Below are 24,747 nucleotides of genomic sequence, written 5' to 3'. Positions count from 1 at the left end.
ACCAAAAACAACCCCCAAAATGACAGACTCAGATGTTTTAATAGTGAATTTTAACACATCTATGACTGGTGGATAATGCCCTCTAAACACTTATATAGAAGACAATGGGAAGCTGCTGGATTTATTTCTAGAAACTAGCTAATTCTAAAGGCAAGGTCTGTCAAAGGTAGCCCAGAAAAGCTTATCAATATATCTTATAATATAGATACATAAATCCTGAGTATGTTTTAAAATATAATACAGAGGAAATTACAGATTAACATGGAACCAAGTACAATTTGTTGCAAGAATACAAAGAATGAAAGGGAAGTAAAATAATGACTAGTATCTGAAACTACAAATGAGTAACCTGAAATAATGTATAAGAAGAAAAACACAGATCTCTACCAAAGGATGCAAAAATAGATTTGAATAAATAGAGAGACACATGTTCTTTGATGAGAAAACTCAACATTGCAAATACATATAGTTGATCTCTAAACATAACACAATTCCAACCGGCTCCCCACCGGGAGTTTTAGGGAAACGGGAATCTGAGACAACAATTCTAAAGTACAACTAATAGAGAATATTCAATTAAAAAGAGGGCAGGGGTCTGATTTTTCTCTACTAGAATGTAGAACATATTATAACTATAGTGATTAAAAGTATGGCAATTGAGCCTAAATAAGCAAATCGGTGGAACAAAAATAGAAGACTAGGAAGTGAAGAAAGCATTTTGTTTGATCACACATGGTGTTGGAAAAACATTAAGCAAAAACTAAGTGGATAAAAAAATAAAAAATAATTATATATCTCTCAAACACCACAGATCAAAATAAATTTCAGTGAGATCAACTGTTAAAATAATAATATAAAGGTTCTAGGAAAGAAGATGAATATTAGTATGTACTAAGAATGGGGAAGATTTTCTAGAAAGGACACTGGAGGTAGAAAATGGATAATTGATGATAGCTCTGACTATCAAAAAATGGAAAACTTTTATAAATACCATGTATAAAATTAAAAGCGAATGACACATTTTATAAAACATTGACAACATGCATGACAAAAAAGGCTTTGTGTTCTTTTTCAACTATGAATGACATAAAATGTTCAACTTTGCTAATTATTGAAAATGAAAATATAAATAATTAAAAAATGTTTTTACTCATCAAGTTGACACAGGTCACTTAAGGTTTTAGTTTCTAGGATTAGTAAGAACATGGTGAGCAGCCACACCTTTATGCTGCTTGGGAGAATTGTAAATTGGCTGGTTCTTTTCTGAAGGGCAACATGCCAGCAAGTATCCTAACTCTTAGTGCAGACATAGTCCAGGGCTCAGAAACACTATTTTTAGAAATTTATCCTAAGAAAATAATATAAGTATGTGTGCAAATATTTAGCCACACTGATACTTTAATTAGCAATTGTTTAAATAATAAAAATTCAAAGTAGCTTACATCTCTAACAACACACTTGTTAAGTAATGTAAATTCTAAACAATAGGTTATTAAATAGTGATTAAAAATTGTACTGGAGAATTTCTAATGACATGAACGTTGCCCATAATATTTTATTAAGTAAAAAACAAATTTCTAATTAGTAGGTTTTATATTTAAATATATATAATGTATTTGGAACGAGATGCACCAAAGAATTATGAAAGAGTATGTCTAAATCCTCCCAGTTTCCTGTTTTTCTACAACGAATATGTGCTGTTTCTGGAGAGAATTTATTATAAGAAAATAATATTGTATTGTAAGAAAATAAGAAAAGAATATTAAGTTTGTTTTTTTATAAAAAGAATGGGCTATCCCTCACCTAATACCAAATACAAAAATTAACCCAAAATGGGTCAAGACCTCAATGTAAGAGCTAAAACTATAAAACGATTAGAAGAAAGCATACAGCAAATGCTTCATGACATTGGACTTGGCAATGGATATTTTCATGGACACAATGCCAAAGGAACAAGCAACAAAAGGAAAAATAGACAAATAAAAATAAAAAATTCTTGTGCATTAAAAGGCACCATCAGGAGGCGCATGGGTGGTTCAGTGGGTTAAGCCTCTGCCTTCGGCTCAGGTCATGATCGTGGGGTCCTGGGATCGAGTTCCGCATCGGGCTCTCTGCTTGGCAGGGAGCCTGCTTCCTCCTCTCTCTTTCTGCCTGCCTCTCTGCCTACTTGTGATCTCTCTCTGTCAAAAAAATAAATAAAATCTTAAAAAAAAAAAAGGCACCATCAGTAGAGTAAAAAGCATCCCACAGAATGGAAGACAGTATTTACAAATTGTTGCAAAATCTGATAAAGGACTAACATCCCAAATATATAAAGCACTCCTTAAGTTCAACAACAAAAAAACAAACAACCCAATTCAAAGATAACCAAATGGACCTAAGAGGCACAGACAGAACATTCCATCCAACAGAAGCCGATACACATTCTTCTCAAGTGCACACAGACGTTCTCCAGAATAGATCATATGCTAGACCACAATAAAACATTTTAATAAATTTAAGAAGACTGAAATCAACGGGATCACCCAGCATGTACATCACCCTGTACTGTCTTACAACCACAGTGGTATGAAACTAGAAATCAATTAACAGAAGGAATAAAAAATAATTTTTACACACACACACACACACACACACACACACACACACACACAATGGAATACCATGCAGCCATCAAAAAACTGAAATCCTGCCATTTGCAATGACATGGATGGAACTAGAGGGTATTATGCTAAGGGAAATAAGTCAATCAGAGTTGGACATTTATCATATGATCTCTCCAATATGAGGAATTTGAGAGGCAGGGTGGTGGGCTCTAGAGGGTAGGGAGGGAAAAAATGAAATAAGATGGGACTGGGGAGGGAGACAAACCATAAGAGACTCTTAATGCCAGGAAAGAAACGGAGGGCTGCTGAGGGATGGGAGGGGAGAGATAGGGTGGCTGGGTTATGGACATTGGGTATGTGCTGTTAATTGTGTAAGACTGATGATTCACAGACCTGTACCCCTTAAGCAAATAATTCATTATATGTTAATAAAAAATAAAATAAAATAACCAGAAATTAAAATCAAATAAATAAATAAATAATAAAAGGATTAATGCCAATCTTTCCCAAACTCTCCTAGAAAACTGAATAGTAGGAAACATTTCCAAACTCATTTTATGAGACCAGCATTACCTCATACCAAAGCCAGGTAAGGACACTATAAGAAAAAGAAAATTACAAGCCAATATCTCTGAAGAGCACAGATGCAAAATTTCCCACCAAATACTAGCAAACCAAATTCAGCAATATATTAAAAGGATAATACACAATAATCAAGTGGGATTTATCCCTGGGATACAAGGATGTTTCAACGTCTGCACATCCATCAATTTGATGCACCACATCAACAGAAGGAAGGACAGAAATCATATGATTATCTCATATGATATCAATAGATACAGAAAAAAACATTTAACAAAATTCAACATCCTTTCATGATAAAAACTTGTCAATAAATTGGGGTTAGAAGGAAAGTATCTCTACATAATGAAGGACACATATGACAATCCCATAAGTAACATTATACTCAATGATTAAAAGCTGAAAGATTTTCTTTTAAGATTAGAAGAAGGCAAGAGTACCCACTCTTACCACTTCTATTCAACATAGTACTGGAAGTCCTAGCCAGAGAAATTATGCAAGACTGAGAAAAAAAAAAAAAGACATTCATATTGGAAAGTAAGAAGTCAAATTGTCTGTGTTGCAGATTACATAATCTTATATATAGAAAGCCCTAAAGACTCTACAAACAAAACCCTGTTAGAACTAATAAACTCAATAAAGTTTCAGGATACGAAACGAACATAAAAAAGTCAATCCCATTTATAGAAACATGAAAAAGAATCAAATACTCAGAAATAAATTTAACCAAGGAGATAAAAGATAAAAACAAATTGCCATGTGACCTGTCAATTCCACTTCTAAGTATACCCAAAGGAATGAAAAGCAAGGCTCAAAGAGGTATTTTCAGACCTGTAGCCAGAGCAGCACTGTTCACAATAGCTAAAACATGGAACTGATCCCAGTGGTATATACATACAATGAAATATTATTCAGCCCTAGAAAGGAAGGAACTGATGACATTTGCTTCAACATGGATGAACCCTGAGGACATTATGCAAAGTGAAACAAGTCAATCAATCACAAGAAGACAAGAGAGTCAGGTGCCTAGAGTGGTCGAATTCATAGAGACACAAAGTAGAATGTGGTTGGGGGGGTTTGGGGAGGAGAGAGGAGAATGGGGAATGGGGAGTTTCTGTTGAATGGATATAAAGTTTCCATCTTACAAGATGGCAAGTGTTTTGGAGATGGGTAGTGCCTATGGTTGCACAACACGAATGTCCTTCATATCACTGAACTGTATACTTAAAAATGATTAAGATGTTAAATTTTATGTGTATTTGGCCACAATTAAAAATTCAGGGGAAAGGAGACAAAGGACCAGGCCTGACTGGTAAACACAAGGAGTTCTGAGTCCAAGCCCCAATTCTTCACTTCCCGGCGAGATGATCACAGACAAGTGCCTCTCTACCAGGGTTATAATTCAAACAGGGAAAGGGGAACTCACCACACTGCTTGGGACTCTTATGTACCTAGAAACTTCACAAACTGTGCTGGCCCCAGGTAAATGTGAGGGGATATACTCTTCTGTGTCTCTAATAAGTGAATTAATTTTTAGATCAATTGTGCAAAATGCTTAGGAGTCCTCCTGGCACAGAATAAACACTCACAAAGTGTCAGCTTATTTTACAATCCTTCCTGATATAGGACATAACGCTTCCTGATATAGGACATAATGAAACACATACACCTCAACACTGCTGAGTTCTCTGCATCTAAACTCATAGGAAATACGACTCTCAAAGGGCTGACCACAATCCTGCTCAATAATAATTGATTCAGGGTCTCTGTGAAGTCTATCCTATTACAGTGCACTCAACAGCTCCCCAAGGACCTGAAAGAGTTAATTAGCTTCCCTAACCGCTTTCACACTCTGGCCACAATTGGGCTAATTTAATAAGAGAGTATAATGACCCCAGATTATTTATACTTTCAATTGTTTAAATCGATTGAGTGATGAAGTGTGGTATTTAACAAGCACAAGGAAATATTATCTGACTGTAATTTGTAAAGCTAAGAGATAGATTAACCCCAAAAACTAAAATTTATACAAAAACATAAGTGTTCATTTTGTGGTATACAAGTATTAATCAAAATACCTACCAGACATCTTGTGTTATGTGGAATATAGGAAGGCCGGTGGCTCTTCCAATCTCCTGCCAACCAGGTATCCAGTATTTTGCTCAGATTTGTTTTCTCTAAGGTTTTACAGCAATTTAGATAATTTTTTCAAAGATTTTATTTATTTATTCGTCAGAGAGTGCAAGCACAATCCAGGGGAAAGGCAGGCAGAGGGAGAAGCAGGCTTCCTGCTCAGCAGACAGCCCAATGAGGGACTGGATCTTGAATGTAATGACCCTGAATAACCCTGGGCTCATGACCTGAACCAACGGAGCCACTCAGGTGTTCAATTTAGATAATTTAAAGGAAACCCCAAAGGGAGGAGTAAAAGATGGAAAATGGGAAGAGAGTGGCAGAGGGTGCTAGAGAGAATTAATTTCTCAAAGCACCCGTGAGTCGTAGTGATGGTAAATATGTCACATACACATGGAGGGGGAGAGGTTTCCTTACAGTACAGTGACAGGAATGAATATGAGAGAAGAAATGAAAGCATCAGAACTTCGTATTTTGCAACCGGCATCATCATACTTCAGGCCAGAATCTTCCTGGTGAATGAATGTTTAGGAGGAACAGAATATTTATATAGTCTCAGAGCACCACCTATAAGATAACCCTCAAAGTAGAGAGCAGTCATTTTACAGCGGAGAAATCTGGCGGACACGATCCTAGTCAAATGGTCAACGTTGACATTACTAATAATATGATAGTCCTCTTGGGGAGGTATGACTGAGAAAGACAAGCATCACCTCCCTGGAATTCCTGCCTAAAATGCATTGCCTGAATCTAACCATGAGGAAATATGAGACAAACTCAAATTAAGACATCTTCTACAAAATAAATACACGCTTCAAAAATATCAATGTCATGAGAGAGAAAGGAAGGATGAAGAAATGTTCCAGATGAAAGGAAACTAAAGAGACATAAAAACTGAGTGTAATGTGTGGTCCTGGACTGGGAAAAACATAGCTCTAAAGAATATTATTGGGACAATTGATGAAATCTGAATAAGGTATATTGATTAAATAACAGTCTTGTGTCAATGTCATCTGATTTTGATCATTATACTGTGATGATGTAAGTGAATAGCCTCATTCTTAGGAAATGCACATTGAAGTCTTAAGGGGTAAAGGGTATGATGTCTGCAAGGAATTCTTAATTGGTTTAGAAAAAGCTGCTATCTATAATGCACATATAATTTGTATTTATAATATCGTAATATTCATTACATTCAAGAGATAATACTGAATTATGTACTTGGAGAGAAAAAGAACTCCAAAGATGTATACCAAAACTCAAAATGGATTAAAGACCTAAATGTGAGACTTGAAACCATAAAAATCCTAGAAGAGGTAGTAATTTCTCTGAGATTGATCATAGCACCATTTTTCTAGATTTGTCTCCTAAGGCAAAGGAAACAAAAGCAAAATAAACCATTGGGACTATATCAAAATAAAAAAGCCTTTGCACAGAAAAAGAAACCATCAACAAAACAAAAAGACAACCTACTGAATGGGAGAAGAAATTTGCAAATGACTTATCCGATAAGGGGTTGGCACCCAAAATATATAAAGATATAATTCAATACCCCCCCAAAAATCAAATAATCCAATTAAAAATGGGCAGAGGATCTGAATAGAAGTTAATTCAAAGAAGACATACAGATGGCCAACACACACATGAAAAGTTGCTCAACATCACGTATCATCAGGGAAATGCAAGTCAAAACCGCAATGAGATATCACCTTACACCAATTAGAAGGGCTAAAATCAAAATGACATTACAAGTGTGGGTGAGGATTGGTGAAAAAGGAACCCTCACTCACTGTTGGTGGGAATGCAAACTGGGGTGGTCATTGTGAAAAACACTATGGAGCTTCCTCCAAAAATTAAAAAGAGAAATACCACATGATCCAATAATTCCACAACTAGGTATTTGCCCAAAGAAAATGAAAACACTAATTTGAAAAGATACATGCACCCCTGTGTTTACTGTAGCATTATTTACAATTGCCAAGATATGGAAGCAGCCTAAGTGGCCATTAATAGACAAATGGATAAGGAAAATGTGGTATGTATACACATACACACACACACACTTACATATATACAAAATGGGAAAAAAAGAAATTGGAAAAAAATGGTTGGATGTGTTAATGTCTAAGAACCTTTCCAAATCTGAGGGTTTCTGAATTGAAATCCATTCACAGCTTCAGTCTGGTGTAAGCCCAGGGCTTTGCCCCTCCCTCACTCGTAGGTCCCTAACCTCTCCCTCCACCTTCCAGAACCACTCCTGCTTTTCCCCCCTTGTTTCCTTTCAGTTGTATAATGTAAAACAACTGCACAATTCTTGTGAGTTCTTCAGAGAAAGATTCTACACAATTTTAGCAAAAGCTATAAGGAACTCCCAAGAAAAATTAAACTTCTGCTATGTATTTTATTTCTTCTTTTCATATAATTCATATTTCCCGTCTAGCAGGTCCTCCATCTCACAGTTAAATGTGCCTTAAGCACCCTCCTTAAAACAACGAAACCAAAAACCATCCTGAATTCAACACCCCCCAACTTCTATCCTCCCCACTTCCCTCAGGGCTCCACCTTTAGAGACAGGGTCTGTATCTGCTCTCCCCGCACACCCCTCCCCCTGCTCCTGTCCACCCTTCACCAGCTGCAAACTGCCTTCTGCCTTCACCCCCCTACTGAAGCTACTTTTACCAACTCACCAGCCACCTCCTGATAAGTAAAGCTGATGAGCAGTTGTTGATCCTCATTTCTTCTGCTGGTAGTATTTGATGCCATTAGCCACTTTTTCTAGAAAGATTCTCAAGCCCTCATGCCCTGGTTCCTGATCCTCCTCCAAGGACTCTGGCTACTCCTTCTCAGTCCGCACTGAGGACTCCTCTGACTCAGCCTGTCCCTGAAATGTGGATGCTCCCTAGAGTTCTGTCCTAGGCCCACTCTACATGGCTTCCAGGGCATAACTTCGGAGCTTTGGGCTCATATTTCTGCATGCCTACATGACACTCCCATTTGGATGCTTCATAAGTTCTTCAAACGCAACATCTTCAAATCTGAACTCTTCACTTTGGCCAGGGTTCCCTGTCTCAGAGAACAGCAAGCCTGGCATTCATCCTTGACTCTTCTCTCAACCTGCACACCTCTCCGTCAATAAGTCCTAGAAATTCCAGCACTCATCTACGTCAGGCCAGCCCACCATTCAGCATCTACTCATATTACTACCACAGCCACCAACTTCCAGCCTCCAACCTATACTTCACTCTGGCATCTTTCTAATGCCAAAATATGATGTCGCTTTGCTGCTCAGAACTTTTCAGGGGCATCTCACGTCTTCAAATATACAGTTTGAACAGCTTAGTATGGCTCATAATGTCCTTCATGACAAGGTCATTCTGACCACTTCCCCCAAGAACTTCTTTTCAGTTCTTTGGGCAAGCCAACATCCCTCACACCCATGGTTTAGAATGTGCCATGACCTCTGCCTGGAACATTCTGTCCTTGTCATCTGGCTAATTTCCATCATGCTCCCTCTGGATGTAGAATTAGATATGTATCAATAGCAGCCTGTATTCTGCCTCTCACAGCACATACCTTTCTAAGGTGTTGTCACTTGTTTCAAAGTCTGCCTCTGCACTCTGGACTAAGTTTTGCAGCATCTGTGACCATGTCCACCTTGTTGACCACTGTGTTCACTGTGTTCACTGTGTGTCACTCAGAGGGCTCCTACTTGCATCATATGGGAACTCCATATTCTTACAAATTATCATTCCTAGAAGTTTTCTCCCCTCCTCTGTCTGAACCTTTAGGAAACATCCTTTTGCTTAGTGGCCCTATCCAATTCTGAAATATCATTCAGCGTCTTTCACAAATATTTATTTTCCCTAGGTATTAACTCACACTTCTATCCTTAGACACCATCAATGCAGCATTAACTTGGATTCCACTAATTCAAAATTTGCAACTATTAGACCCGATATTTAAAAAAAATTTTTTTAAAGATTTTATTTATTTATTTGGCAATGCAAGACAGCAAGAGAGGGAACACTAGCAGAGGGAGTGGGAGAGGGAGAAGCAGGATTTCCACAGAGCAGGGAGCCTGATGTAGGGTTCGATCCTGGGACCCCAGGGTCATGACCTGAGTTGAAGTCAGATGCTTAACAACTGAGCCACCCAGGCACCCCTAGAACCAATAATACCTGAATAAAAACTCATTAATCCCATTACTGTGAAGATTCAGCTTTTTGCTTCTAAGGAAAAAAAACCTCTTACACTAGAACATATGAATTTGAAGATTCATTTAGCACATTATCCTCTTCTGAATTTAATAATTAATTTTCACAAAAATAGGGCATTCTCCTTAGTTATGATACTTCACATTCACATGTAAGCCATGGTACAATGAGATTTTCCATTGTCTTATTTTATTCATTAGAATAATAATAAATTTAATATGCCTCTTGATTTTCAACTTTGAAAGAACCTTTTCCAAACACATGAAGATTTATTATACATTTCTCTTTAACTGAGTATCATGCTTCACTTTGAATGGTTTATCAAACTGAACCCCTGTAATGACTAATTAAGAGATAGTACTTTGCAGTATTTTCTTCCATAGGTGGCATTGGACTAGAAGACTATACTTCTTCACTAGGACATTTTCCTTCATTGTGAGCTTCTTACTAAGTCAACTGTCTGTAGAACAAGATTAAACCTATCACCTAGACTAATGGTTTATAGTTTATAGATAGGTTTATAGATAGATAAGATAGGTTACACATAGATAAAACCTATCACCCAGACAGACTAATAGGCAGAGTCAGAAAGAGTTACTAAGAAATGAATGTCTTTAAAAAGACAGAATGGGAGAAGATATTTGCAAACAATATATCTGATAAAGGGCTAGTATCCAAAATCTATAAAGAACTTATTGGGGTGCCTGGGTGGCTCAGTGGGTTAAAGCCTCTGCCTTCAGCTCAGGTCATGATCCCAGAGTCCTGGGATCGAGCCCTGCACTGGGCTCTCTGCTCAGCAGGGAGCCTGCTTCCCTTCCTCTCTCTCTACCTGCCTCTCTGCCTACTTGTGATCTCTGTCTGTCAAATAAATAAATATAATCTTTAAAAAAAAAAAACTTATCAAACTCAACATCCAAAGAACAAATAATCCAGTCAAGAAATGGGCAGAGGACATGAACAGACATTTCTGCAAAGAAGACATCCAGATGGCCAACAGACACATGAAAAAGTGCTCCACATTGCTTGGCATCAGGGAAATACAAATCAAAACCACAATGAGATACTACCTTACACAAGTCAGAATGGCTAAAAATTAACAAGTCAGGGAATGACAGATGCTGGTGATGATGCGGAGAAAGGGGAACCTTCCTACACTGTTGGTAGGAATGTAAGCTGGTGCAACCACTCTGGAAAACGGCATTGAGGTTCCTCAAAAAGTTGAAAATAGAGCTACCCTACGACCCAGCAATTGCACTACTGGGTATTTACCTTAAAGATACAAATGTAGTGATCTGAAGGGGCACATGCACTCAAATGTTATAGCAGCAATGTCCACAGTAGCCAAACTATGGAAAGAACCTAGATGTCCATCAACAAATGAATGGATAAAGAAAATGTGGTGTATGTATACACACACACACACACACACACAAACACACACAATGAAATACTATGCAGCCATCAAAAGAAATGAAATCTTGCCATTTGCGACGACATGGACGGAACTAGAGGATATTATGCTTAGCGAAATAAGTCAATCAGAGAAAGACAATTATATGATCTCCCTGATATGAGGCAATGTGGAGGGTTTGGGGGGTAGGAAAGGAATAAATGAAACAAGATGGGATCGGGAGGGAGAAAAACCATAATAGACTCTTAATTTCACAAAACAAACTGAGGGTTGCTGGGGGTGGGGGGGTAGGGAGAGGGTAGTTGGGTTATGGACATTGGGGAAGGTATGTGCTATGGTGAGTGCTGTGAAGTATAAAGCTGGTGATTCACAGACCTGTATCCCTGGGGTTAATAATACATTATATGTTAATAAAAAGATTAAAATTAAAAAAAAGAAATGAATGTCTTTGAGAGCAGGTCCAGGTTCATGTTTACAAAACCTGGATGAACTTTGCAAAGTACATTAGGAGAAATGAGAAGGCAGGTATGCCCTTTGTCAGCCTCAAGGGATTTTCTGACCCGCACATCTAACTTTCACAAGGATGTGATTAATAAAAACAAAATGGCTGCCAAACATGCTTTAACTGATTCTGACTGGAATGGTGGCTACAGATAACTGTCCAAAGCCTGCTCCTTGGCCCATGACCCGAAACACTTCAATTTCACTTGATCTATGGGACCAGACTCCCAGTCTTAAACCCATTCTAGAGAGATGATGTGAATTGTCAACACAGAATTAAAGACTACATGTAGCTACCGATACAGCTTTGATTTTTCCCCCAACATGCTGTCATACAATACTGTTGAGAGAATAAACTAGTGAAACATTTTGAAAGCCAATATGGCCTGATGTATCACTTTCCTTAAAAATACTCATATAATTTAAGTTAGCAATCATACTAAGAAATAATCCTAAATGGAGAAGCCTGGGCACACACGTTCAATGAAGGATAGAAGGATTATTTATAATAGCAACACCAGAAACAGGGAAATGAACAGGGGGGGAGGGAGTAATATTTTGTATTTGCTTCCTACTACTTCATATCATTTTTAGTATTTTACACTTGTGAACCCATTTAATCTTCGTAACAACCCTATGAAGCAGGGCCCTTAGTTTTTCCTTTTTTCAGATAAAAAAATGTCAGGCACAGAGAGGGATTTACCCAAGCTAGCGCTGGAGCTGAGACAGGAAGGGAGAAGGGGGTCAAAGAGTCCAGCTCCGGAAACTGCCCTGCAAAGCACTATCATGCTTTCTCATAGGTTTTGTAGGAAAGTGTGTTTGCAATAACATGGGAAAATACTTATCATGTCTAGTTAGAAAAAGAAACATGATCACAAATATGTAAATTAAAATAGGAAAAGAAAAAAAACCCAAACCTCTATGCTTGGAAAAAGAGTTTCGAGAGACTCCGTATGGTGCTAGTGATGATCTTTGGATGGTGGAATGGCAATTTTTCCCTGTTATTTTGTATTTTTAAAGGTGTGTATTGCTGTTTAGATGGTAAAAATGATCACTATTCCTCCTTAAAACCTCTCATGTGCTTCTTGCCCCCAGGTCTGAACTGTGCAGGTCCACACAGATACCATTTTTTAAAGATCTTTAAATTTTTGAGTAACCCCACTGTGGGGCTCGAACTCATGGCCTTGAGATCAAGAGTTGCCCACTCCTCCGATGGAGCCAGCTGGGTGCCCCAAACACTTGACTATTTTTTGATAAATGCAACATAATACAGTAAATATATTTTCTTTATGACTTTGTTAATAACATTTTCTTTTCTCTAGCTTACTTTATTGTAAGACTATAGGATGTAATATATATAACATACAAAGTATGTGTTAATTGACTGGTTATGTTATCAGTAAGGCTTCTGGTCGACAGTAGGCTCTTAGTAGTTTAGTTTTGGAGGAGTCAAAGGTTATATGTGAATTTTTGACTGTAAGGGGTGGGGGGGGTTAGTGCCCCTGACCCCCACGTTTTCAACTGTACTTCCTTCCTCCTTGCTTCACTTTGTACTTCCATTGCAAATTTTTCCCCCTCCTGGGCCTTATTGCTCCCCTCTTTTATTTCTTATTCACGTTGCTCTTTCTTCTTCCTCCTGTATTGTTCTCTCCTCCCTTCCCCATCCCACAAGGCTCATGACTGAAGGAGGAAAAGCCCCCATAGCCCTAGGTGCCTGGTAGTCCCTTCCCTGTGTCCCCTCCCAACGGATGTATGTGGCAGGGCAGGGCGGGAGGTGGGGAGGATTTGCAGGGGAGAGTGAGGTATTTTCTGAAAACAAAAACAAAAACAAAAAAACAGTCATTGTTTTAACATTGTGTTTTAGGGTTTTTACTGGCTTCTAAAACTGTTGACATAAAATTCTTTGACCTAAAAATTTCAGGTGACATGGCTAGCCACTTATTTTAGATGCCACTGGTTTCCCAGTATTCTCTGCTTTCTGCTCCTTTCTCTGCTATTGGTGAACAACAGACGTCTTTTGGCATCTGTTCCTGGCAGCCTCATCTGCGCTCCCTGTTCCTGCAACTTTTTTGCTTTTCCTTCTTGCCTTTCCTTTCTTCAGGCCTGCACTTCTCTTTGGAGCACACTTCTGCCCTCAGACCATGAATAACCCTCAGGCCAGACTTTGGTTCCCAGGAATGCCTGGTTGGCTGGTTTGGTGGGCACATCTCAAGCCCACTTGCATCATTACAACCTGATTCTCACAGGACTAGAAGCAGCAATATCGATGCCTTGAGGAGTGGCGTGAGGAGTACCCTCTGTTCTCCCAGGCCATCCCTCACCCACTGGGGTTCAAGGTCAAGACACCTGCTAACCAGACTAGATTAGAAGATGGAGTAGGTCAGCTAACAGGGCCTGTCTAAACCATCCTTCCCCGAACTCTAGGCTCCTTATAAGAGTTGGCTACAGATTAAGAACAATATTAAAGTCATCTAAATCTTTATTGCCTGTTAACAATTTTTGTGGCCATGCCAGTTTTCTTCTCGAATCTCAGTTCTTAAGTATCTGAGAGTACTGGTCTTAAAAAATATTAAAAAGTCTTGGGGCACCTGAGTGGCTCAGTGGGTTAAACCCTCTGCCTTTGGCTCTGGTCATGATCCCAGGGTTCTGGGATCGAGCCCCACATCAGGCTGTCTGCTCAGCCACGGATCCTGCTTCCTCCTCTCTCTCTGCCTGCCTCTCTGCATACTTGTGATCTCTGTCTGTCAAATAAATAAATAAAATCTTTTAAAAAATATATTAAAAAGTCTTGAAAAGTCTTAAAAAATAACCAGTTCTAGGGCGCCTGGGTGGCTCAGGGGTTAAGTGTCTGCCTTTGGCTCAGGGATGGCTCAGGTCAGGATCCTAGGTTCCCCGGATCTGAGTCCCACATAAGGCTCCCTGCTCAGTGGGAAGCCTTCGTCTCCCTCTCCCACTCCCACTGCTTCTGTTCCCTCTCTCACTGTGTCTCTCTTTGTCAATAAATAAATAAAATATTAAAAAAAAACCCACAAGCAGTTCCTTCTTCAAAATGTGCCTGCCTTGCTCCAGTTTTTCTAATCTCCCATCCATCTTAGTGCTAAAGCCTCACAGCCAGCCTCGCTGACCCAGGCCTCTCTTTGCCTTGCTTCCTGAAGGATGGTTTCTATCATGCCCTTCTCGGAGAAAAAAAATGCTTTCAGGTGACCTTGATCACTGATCCATCAAACTCAAGTGCTAAGTTTAGCGTCCTCCTACCGCAACAAGGAAAAATAAAACATCGCTCTTTCTTTCTGATTGTAAAAGTGGCACGTGTTCATTGCGAACTACCAAATCAGATCAGGCAAGATGTAAAGGTGTGGACGAGAAAGTGGCAATCCCTTGTAAATTTCCCTCCTGGAAGGAGATGCATCATTAACCGTGTGTTTTGTCCAGCTTTCAAAATCCCACATGGCCCACCAGGCTTGCCATGGCTCTTCCTCCTGGACACCCCTGGTCACACCGCTTTCCTCGCCGGAGCCCCACAAGCTCACTCCTACTTCTGGGGCTTTGCTTGTGGGGTTCAGCCCTCTGTGATGGCGCCCATACTTCCCCTCCATCCACTCAGTTCATCCCTCATTTTGAAAACCCTTTGGGGGCGCCTGGGTGGCTCAGTGGGTTAAAGCCTCTGCCTTTGGCTCAGGTCCTGATCCCAGGGTCCTGGGATCGAGCCCCGCATCAGCCTCTCTGCTCAGCGGGGAGCCTGCTTCCCTTCCTCTCTCTCTGCCTGACTCTCTCCCTACTTGTGATCTCTCTCTGTCAAATAAATAAATAAATAAATAATCATAAAAAAGAAAAAAAAAAGAAAACCCTTTGAAAACACAAGTCTTGCTTGCTGCGCAGAGCCTTCCGAGCTCTAGCAATCTACACAAGAGATGTTCTGTGCCACAGGATTCAACCCTGTAACTGTGCCCTTCAGGTGGCACCCCATCTCCCTTAGATCACAGACTGTCAGGGAAACGGGATGATGCCTTATGCTTTTCTGGAGCCTGAAGACATGGTGGGCAAACATAAAATCTGCCTAATAAATACATATAAAAAATAGATGGTTAATTGAGTAGCTTCCTTTTAATTTGGTGAAATTGCTTACTCAGGTCTTTAGAGATTAAATTAATTCTTTATCAGTTCTAGTGAAGATTTACATGGATATGCTAGAAATGCTTTTCAATCCTACACCTATTTCCAGACTACCTATGAGGTTTGGGCAACCATTAAGGCAGGGATTTTCTCTAGGAGAGCTCTTTGGTTCTGGCATGAAGTGGATGAGTTTCTGGGGGCATCATTTACTTCCTGCTCACTAAACTGTCCCCACTTCTCTAATCGGTCCATCAATCACACCATCCACGGCGCCTGGAATGACGACACTTCCATAAATCGATGCTCAAACTGCTGGTTGTTGCTTAAGGGCCCAGGTGACGAAATCCCCCCCGCCCCACACCTTCTTGATGCAGGATATTGTGACTGATTAATGAAGGTTCCAATTCAGTTAAGGGCCATGGAAGGCTCCACAGCACTGAAGAACGACATCCCAGGACTCCAAGCAAGAGCCCACACGAAAAAGAAACAGCGAACAGCAAACCGGGATGGAGGCGGGTTTGCCCCCCACCCCAGAGTCAAGGCCTGCGTTTGGACTAAGAGATACACGTGTGGAGTCGCAAACTGCCAACCAATGAGGCTACAGGTGCGTACTCACCTCTCATCGCATTTTATCAGAATCACGCTGTCGGTTCCGATCCCCAAAGCTGCAGCTCCCTTCTTGAGAGAAAAATGACTCTGTTAAAAAAAAAAATGCAATTAGTTGCACGTAAATTCAAAAAAGACCTCAGCTGGTCTTTTTCCTCCTTTTATTTCTAATCTCCCTCAACAGCCTGGATTGCTGAGAGAAGATGGCATCCTTCCGCTGAGTTGTTTTTAACTGTGGTAAAATCTACATAGCATGGGATTTGCCGCCTTAACCATTTTTAAGTGTACAGTTCCGTGGCCTTAAGGACGTTTACATGGCTGTGCAACCCTCACCACTGTCCGCCTCTGGCATTCTTTTCATCTTGTCACACGGAAATTCTGTACCCATCGAACGATAACTCTTCATGCCTCCTTCCCTCAGCCCCCGGCAACCACCATTCTACTTCCCGTTTCTATGAATTTGACTACATTAAGTGCCTCATGTACGTGGAACCCTGTAGGATTTGTTGTTTTGTGACTGGCTTATTTCACCCAGTGCAGTGGCTCTGAGGTTCACTCCTGTTGTAGAATGTGTCAGAATTCCCTTCCTTTTTAAAGGCTGAATCCTATTCAGTGTAGGTATACCCACATTTCCATTCATCCTCATCAGTGGGGACTGCGGTGGCTTCCACCTTTTGGCCATGAGGGATAATGGTGCTATGAGTGAGGGTGTACAAACATTTCTTCGAGACCTGCTTTCCATTCTTTTGGGTGTATCCCCAGAAATGGAATTGCTGCGTCATATGGTCATTCTATTTTTGACGAATTGCCATCCTATTCCCCACAGCAGCTGCACCTTTTTGTGTCCCCAACCAGCAGGGCTCAATGATTCCAATTTCTCCACAACCTTGTCAAGAGTTGTTATTTTCTGGTTTTTGATACTAGCCATTTAAATGGGGGTGGGGCGATACCTCATTATGGTTTCGATTTGTATTTCCCTAATGATTAGCGACGTTGAGTATCTTCTTATTGGCTCATTGGCCCTTTGTACATCATCTTTAAAGAAATGTCTCTATGAGGGGCACCTGGGTGGCTCAGTGGGTTAAGCCTCTGCCTTCAGCTCAGGTCATGATCCCAGGGTCCTGGGATCGAGCCCCACATCGGGCTCTCTGCTCAGCAGGGAGCCTGCTTCCCCCCTCTCTCTGCCTGCCTCTCTGCCTACTTGTGATCTCTGTCTGTCAAATAAATAAATAAAATCTTAAAAAAAATGTCTCTATGAATCCTTTGCCCATTTTTGAATGGGTGGTTTTGTGGTGGTGGTTGTTGAACTTACCTGAGTTTCTGGGTGAAGATAACAAGACCCTGGGACTTTTTTTTTTTTTTTAAAGATTTTATTTATTTATTTGACAGATAGAGATCACAAGTAGAGAGGCAGGCAGAGAGAGAGAGAGGAGGAAGCAGGCTCCCCGCCAAGGAGCCCGATGCGGGGCTCGATCCCGGACCCTGGGATCATGACCTGAGTGAAAGGCAGAGGCTTTAACCCACTGAGCCACCCAGGCGCCCCGACCCTGGGACTTTTAAGTGGACCTGCCATCCCAACACACAGTGATCCAAGCCACTTTTACATACAAGACATAAAACAAGCCAGCTGCCTCCAGGAACAAGGTACTGTATAGTTTCCAGGCTTATATTTTCCTACCAAGAGATGACACTCAGTCTCTGTCAAGTTTAGTGAAACGGGGGGCACTCAAGTAAGAGAAGAAGTTCAGTCCAGCACTCTCTTCATCCCAGACTTGTTGGGGAGCTAATTCCGGTGCAGGCCATGGCTCGTGCAGGACCAGGGAAAAGGCACTAGTCGCTGGCTTGGGCGGGACGGTGTGCAGAGAAAGGCCACACTGACAAGCCAGATCTTTGTGCTTTTGGGTACAGAATCCCGGGTAGGACGCTGAATCTCAATGGCTGTAATCATGGGGTAATTTGGAGAGCTGAGAGAGGCTAACGTAAGCCCAGCTGTATGGCATCTGCCCAGCAGCCTCTTACTATTAACTACAGATCATTAAGCTGTCCAAAAGGAGGGCTGCTTCCTCAATTTACATCTCCAAAGGGTTGCTGACTGGAATTTTAAGTTAGTGGTCCAGAGTGTCCTCTCCCTGAATGCCCACTTTTGACTCATCTGAATTCTTAAATACGCAGTACAGCACTGTTAATGTGTATTTTTAGGGGATGTGTCTGATAAGCAAGAAGAAATCACGTTGCTAACAGCGGTCAATAATGTGAACTAAGACACAAGGCACTGACTAGAGGAGTTTCAAGGGTCCAGTGTAGCTGAGACGTGATGAGAAGGAGTCATTAGCTCATTTTACAAACTCAGAAAGACAAAGTAGACCATCCTTCCCGAGATACCTGGAAACTAGGAGAGAAAGCTTAACTGGGTTTGTAACAGTGAATGAAAACAACAACAAACAGAAGTGTTCCCTCTTGCCTGGTTAGCAGATCCCTGGGAGGCCCCCAGAAGAATGAGCTGGGGGAGGGGTGGAGAACGTCAGTGTGTCACTGCAGGGAGGGCACAGAACAGAGGAGCCAGCTGTCCACTGAGCAAGCACAAGGCCCCTCAGTGAATGAGCTTGAAAGCACTGCTCAAATCAAACGCACACAGAGACCAGACTTGAAAATTTCCTAAGCCAGACAAAAGCCAGTTTAGTCATACAAGCAAAGCTTAATTTAGCTTATTTTGCATGACAAATGAGGCTAACGACCTGGGTCACATCACGCTTATGCCTCTGAACATCATAACTGAAACTTAAATTCTTCCCGAAAATTGATAGGAGGTAACCACTAACCAATTCACTTTCATTGAAGAAAATTCTAATATTGTTACCAATCCCTGTGAAGAATTAACCGTCCCTCCCTCCGAGCTCCCTAAGCTGCTTTATAACAAAATTCTCTGAATCTCAAGCTTATGTTTTGGTTTCAGGGCTCCCAGTTTGCAAACTGCCTTTTTTTGGTGTGTGCACAATAAACCTTGACTAATTACTACTTCAGTGATTCCTTGGTTTTACTTCTGTTTCTGCTTCAGTCCTAAACTGCCAAACGGCAAATTGAGGCCAAGTAAGAGATCTGGTGCACCTGGTCAATGAGAGGCAGTAGTCTTGTCTGGTCTTTAATGAGAAAGAATAGGGATGCTCAAATGAGGAGCAATTACCTAGGATAATTGATCACTGTAGCAAACGCCACACACTTAAAGAAAAACACAGGCCCAAAGAGAAAGCTTCGAGATGGGGAACGAAGGTGATATGAGGCATGAAAATAGAAGATCAGGGACCAAACACTGAGCCTGTTTACATTTTCGGGAAAGGGAGCAGGGCAATCACTAGATGTTATCCACAAATAGCAAGAACCATGGCAAGCAAGGAGCGAGAGGGGGAAAAAACAAAACAAAACAAAAAAACCTACCTAATGAGGAAGAAACAGTGAAAACAGCTTCAATAGCACGTCTCCGTGCAGGTGAGATAGCGCAAGGGAAATCATTTTTTAATCCTTGGCACCACGTTTAATGGAACTACTTGTTGATGAACCACAGCAGAGCAGCAGGCTGGAAGCCGAACAGCCTGGAAACCAGCATCTGGAGAGAGCTCAGAGGATGCCTGCTCATGAGCAGAGGGCAACAGGGACATGTGGTGTCACGGTGAGAGAAAAGGGATCGATGGCTCAGGGTGGCCTCAGAAGGTAAAGCTATGAGCAAAAATTGAAAGCCATAGGGAGTCAGATGTGTCCCCTAATCATCAAGGCCCTTGTAATGATCAGTCATTCATCATTAGAATGGCTGGGGGTGCGGGGGTGAGCCTGGGTGGCTCAGATGGTTAAGCGTCTGCCTTCAGCTCAGGTCATGATCCCAGGGTCCCGGGATCGAGCCCCACATCGGGCTCTCTGCACAGCAGTAGTCTCCTTCTCCCACTCCCCCTGCTTATGCTCTCCCTCTCTCTTTCTCTGTTAAATAAATAAATAAAATCTTTTAAAAAATGGCTGGGGGGGGGAAGATTCAAAAACCAAAAAAAAAAAAAAAATGGCTGGGGAATGAGTTAATGAATATCCCCCCTATCTCTTCCACCCTGATTTTGGAAAAACAATAGACTTGATAGAACCCAATGCTTATTTAGAACTAACCCATATTTTTATTTGGGTAACAGATGTTCAGACCCATCTGATTTTTATTTTTTACTAAAGAAAAACTTTGAGGTTGATGGAAGATTAATTTCTTGATCTTTTTAAAAATATCATAAGTAATCTAGATACAGTTTACATGATTCAGCTGACATTTGAAAGATGTACAAATGACCATGGGGTTTTATGGTTGTAAAATAATTGTAATTAAAAAGTAAGCAGGCTTTCTGGACTTGAGGAGGATGAGATTATCCAGAGTAGGAATGCGTGAGAATGAGAGCCCATAGGCTGAGGTAGGGGCATGAGCTCCGTCATTCCATCCAGCCCTGTGACTGGGGTGCGCATCCGCTGCTTGCTTCTGTAATGGGGACAATAAATCTGTCCTGTCTTCAGGGATGGTGAGAGAATGAGGGGAGTGGTGGAAAACTCTGAGACAAACCACTCAGTCTCTTGACATTCTCTTTCTCTACTGCAATTTAGATAAGCAGTTTGGAAAGCCACAGTAACTATTTCAAACCATTGTTGGTCACATCCAGATACTTAACTGAGACACAGATTCAACTGCCTGGCGGACCACAGGGCTTCAGGGAAAGCCTCTGCTAAGCCTGGAGACACAAAGGTTATTAAAACAGCCCTCAGTCTCTGGCTACCTCCCCTACCTTGTCTCCTCCCTCCCCTCCTCTTGCCCTCTCTACCTAATGGTACTGGACTCCCCAGTCTTTGGTGAACTCGCTAAATTTGCTCCTCTCAGTCTTTGTATTTGCTATTCCATTTCTCAGAAAATCCTTTCCTCAGATATATATATTTTTTAAAGATTTTATTTATTTATTTGACAGAGAGAGAGATCACAAGTAGGCAGGGGGCAGGCGGAGAGAGAGGAGGAAGCAGGCTCCCCGTGGAGCAGAGAACACGATGTGGGGCTCCATCTCAGGACCCTGGGATCATGACCTGAGCGGAAGGCAGAGGCTCAACCCCCTGAGCCACCCAGGTGCCCCCTTCCCTCAGATATTTATGTGGCTCCCTCTCTCATTTGATGTAGGTCCCTGTGACTATATATCCTCTTCACAGAGACCTTTTATGACCATCTTGTCAAACAGCCCCCTTCGCCCTATTCTCTTGTCAGCATGTGACATTAGAGTAAATATTTGCTTACTGTCTGTCCCCTACTAGAACATAGGTTGCATGAGGGCAAGGACTTTGGCGGTTGGTTTAGCAAATATTTATTATTAGCAAATATGGATTGAATTTGACCATATGCTCAGAGAACAAGTCCAGAAAAATGTCCACTACTTATTGCCATCAATCTCTGGCCACAAATCCCAATATTGAGGGCTTTAGTAAATGGAGCCAATCGTGGGCTACATAGACCCTAACACATCTAATCTAAAGCCCACTGTAAAAGCAAGTCCAGAGATCTTCTTGGCACCCACCCCAAAAGGCCCCAAATGGAGTCCTTCCCAAGTAGGAAACAGCTATAGGCCCTTCTCGCCAGAGCAGCTGCTTTGGGGAAGAAGCAACTCATAACTTCAAAAGAAGAAAAAGGGAACACTAAGTTGGAAATCTCAGCTCTTCACTCTTCTGCCATTCTGTCAAAAGCTCTATCTTCTAGCCCTATGGCCTATTGATTGTCCTCGGGCTTGAACACCTTTGTGAATGGAGTGAATGAGGTGTGTGTAGAAATATAGAACAGAGATGAATGGGGGGGGGGCTTACACATCAGGACCCCCAACAAATAGGTCCTAAAGCCCAACCAATGAATGAGCTGGAATCTGCTTCTTTGATCCCTCCACGTGCTTTGGACACCCCACCCCACTCAGCGATATTAGGACTAACAGTCTTCCTCTTCTCCACACTTCTTCCACACATTCATTGATTTGCTCTCTATACATCCTGGGATTTGGAAAATGATAGCTCTTTCTGCCTTAGACAGACCGGTAGTCCTTGTCCTTGCCTTTATTCATCAAGTGGCCTTAAAAGAGTGTTCTGCTTTCTAAAGCATCTGATTTACAAAGAAGCTGGTACTCTGTGAGACCACTTCCTTGATTTTTAATTATAATGATTTGGAGGATAGGGGATCCCCAAACCATGTTCTCAGAGACTCTGTGATAGTGACATGATATGGATCTGGTACAAGGCGTTTCTAGAAGGCTGCTACTTATTACTCACAGTTGTACAGTGTAAAGTCACCCATTGTGAATTTGTGCCCTAAGTAAGTCCTAAAAGAATGGTGTGTACCAAGATTACTTGACATGAGGAGAGATCCAAGGATGACATCTGGTGACAAATGTGGACATCAGCACTAGGCATGAATTCAGTTATAGTGATCACTCCCTGTTGTCTCAGGGGCACCAAGAAGAGTGACTGTCCCCTCCAGACCCCTGCCCTTTCCTTCCCCACTGTACACTATGTGCCCCTTGAGAGCAGGCACTGGGTCTCTTCTGTTCACTGTTGTCTGCCCAGTGCCTGAAGCAGTGCCTGGAGCAATGCCTGGCACAGAGCACACTGAGTGAACGGAGAAGGTATAAAGAACACATCCCACCGCCCCATGGCCCCATGGCTGCACGGTACCTTCTTGCTTCATGCCTTTGTCTCCTACTGCAAAGGAAATGCCCCCACAAGAGGCCACACCTAGGTTTTACCCATCACTTACAGAACTCTCAGGCTCTTTCCTGAGAGTAGGTCTTGATGGGATTGAATAGAGGGAGAAAATAACACAGGGGTGATGAGAGCCCTGAAACGAACAGGAGGTGGGAATGCAGAGGCTGAAGGTAACCTGCATTTAGCTCACAATTTCACTTACTGAAGTTCTGTCAGACTAAGCTTCTGTCTAATGGAGAGCATTACATGGGAGCTGTCTTTCCAAGCTGCCTGGGTCACTGTAAGTTCGTTTTTTTTTTTTTTTAAACATAAAAAACATCTGTTTTTGGAATGGAGCCCTCTTATGTAGTGTTGTGATATGAAAACCATCTTTCTAAACAATTATTACAATCATCTCCCTGTGTAAGTGGGCTGTGGCCATGAGGGGTCTCAGCAGAACATTGGTGACTGGCTGTAAAGAGTGGATTGAGTTGTGCTGATTTGCCTAAAAGATCCCACTACCTATTCTGATTATGAAGAACATTTTTCTTGGATGCAAATACACTGTTTCACTGAGACTATTTCTGGAAGAACTTGTTGCACACAAAGAAATAAGAGGAATTTGTAATGAGGTTTGTTTGGGCTTTCAAAGGATTCAAGCAGAGATGTGAATTATTCAGCCAGAGTCTTAACTTCCCTCTAAACCTAGTTTCAAGAAGGGACTCTAAACTCATCAGATTAATTTTTGCCAGGATCCTCTATTACTGAAGATTTGGTGACAAGGATGAGATTCCAGCAAAGAACGACTATGGAATCAGACAATCTTTAAGATCCTTTCCAATTCTGATTTTTTGTGATTCCATATTGGGGAGGAAAATAGTCTTAAAACTCTTTACTCAGAGCTTAAATGCTATCTCTTGTTTCAACTCAGTGATAATATTTACTTCTTCTAATGCTCTTCATAGCAATACTATTTGTTTAATTTAGTCCTATTCAAAATTTCTAGAAAACAGTTGGATTTGAACAAACAGAAAAATGTAATAGCTTGACCTCCTTATCAATAAAGAGAAACTTCTTGTCTGAGTTGGTGTCCAGAAAAGGGATGAGTAGCTTTTGGGGTGCAACAAAGACGGTGAGGGCCATTTTGTAAACAAAAGATGACCCTTCCCTTCCTCAGTGTGTGATGTTTCTCAATGTCATTTCCATCCCTATGGCTCTATACACATGTCAAGTTTTAAACTTGGTGCTCAGACTAGAAGAAAGGACAGTAACTTGACCTGGCTCAATAGATCAGGAAATTAAATTAGCACTAGAATAACCAACATGTGGAAAATAAGGTTTTAGCAAGGATGCTACAAGTGAATTTAGAGCAGCCAGCTAGAGTGGTGTAGAGGTCACCCAACCCAGTAGTTGAAAGAACAGTGCTGGGATTGTCAGGAAACACGCTCAAGGTCTGACTCTGCCACTGACTGGCTAAAAACCCTGGGCAAAGCATCTCCCACCTCTGGGATTTGGGTTCCTCATCTAGAAGTACGGTTGTGGGATTATAAAAAATTTTACTTAATATTTATGTAGTGTTTCCTACATCCTAGGAGCTGAGGTGAGTTGTTTTATAAAAGACTCATTTGATTCTCAAAAGTCATGGGCCTTGGAAACTCTCAAAGAGCTTTGAGAGAGACAATACTTGAAGCAGCTTCTGCTATAGCCTTTGGTCTTCCCTCTCTCCACTGGACCCCAAAACAGCTCTCCCACTACTGTTTCCCCCTGCAGATCAAGGGACACAGGAATGAAACCTCCATGCAAAGATGGAAATTGTCTGGCCTGGAGAAAAGGCATTACATGACTTGATAATCTTTTCTCAGCT

At 41.3% G+C, this 24,747-nt stretch overlaps 1 protein-coding gene across 1 annotated transcript in view; it reads right to left on the bottom strand.

The window, feature by feature from the left end:
• The window catches only part of GAD2 (glutamate decarboxylase 2), a 74,717-nt gene that overhangs the window by 34,107 nt on the left and 15,863 nt on the right, over window positions 1–24,747 (bottom strand). The window contains exon 8 of the mRNA XM_046010596.1: window positions 16,177–16,256. Coding sequence (XP_045866552.1) covers window positions 16,177–16,256 — 80 coding nt within the window. The remainder of the gene's footprint in view (window positions 1–16,176; window positions 16,257–24,747) is intronic.

Source organism: Meles meles, chromosome 7 (assembly GCF_922984935.1).
Source record: "Meles meles chromosome 7, mMelMel3.1 paternal haplotype, whole genome shotgun sequence".
Classification (NCBI taxonomy): Eukaryota; Metazoa; Chordata; class Mammalia; order Carnivora; family Mustelidae; genus Meles; species Meles meles.
The sequence above is the reverse complement of the archived record's forward strand: the minus strand, read 5'-3'. Positions and strand labels throughout refer to the sequence as shown.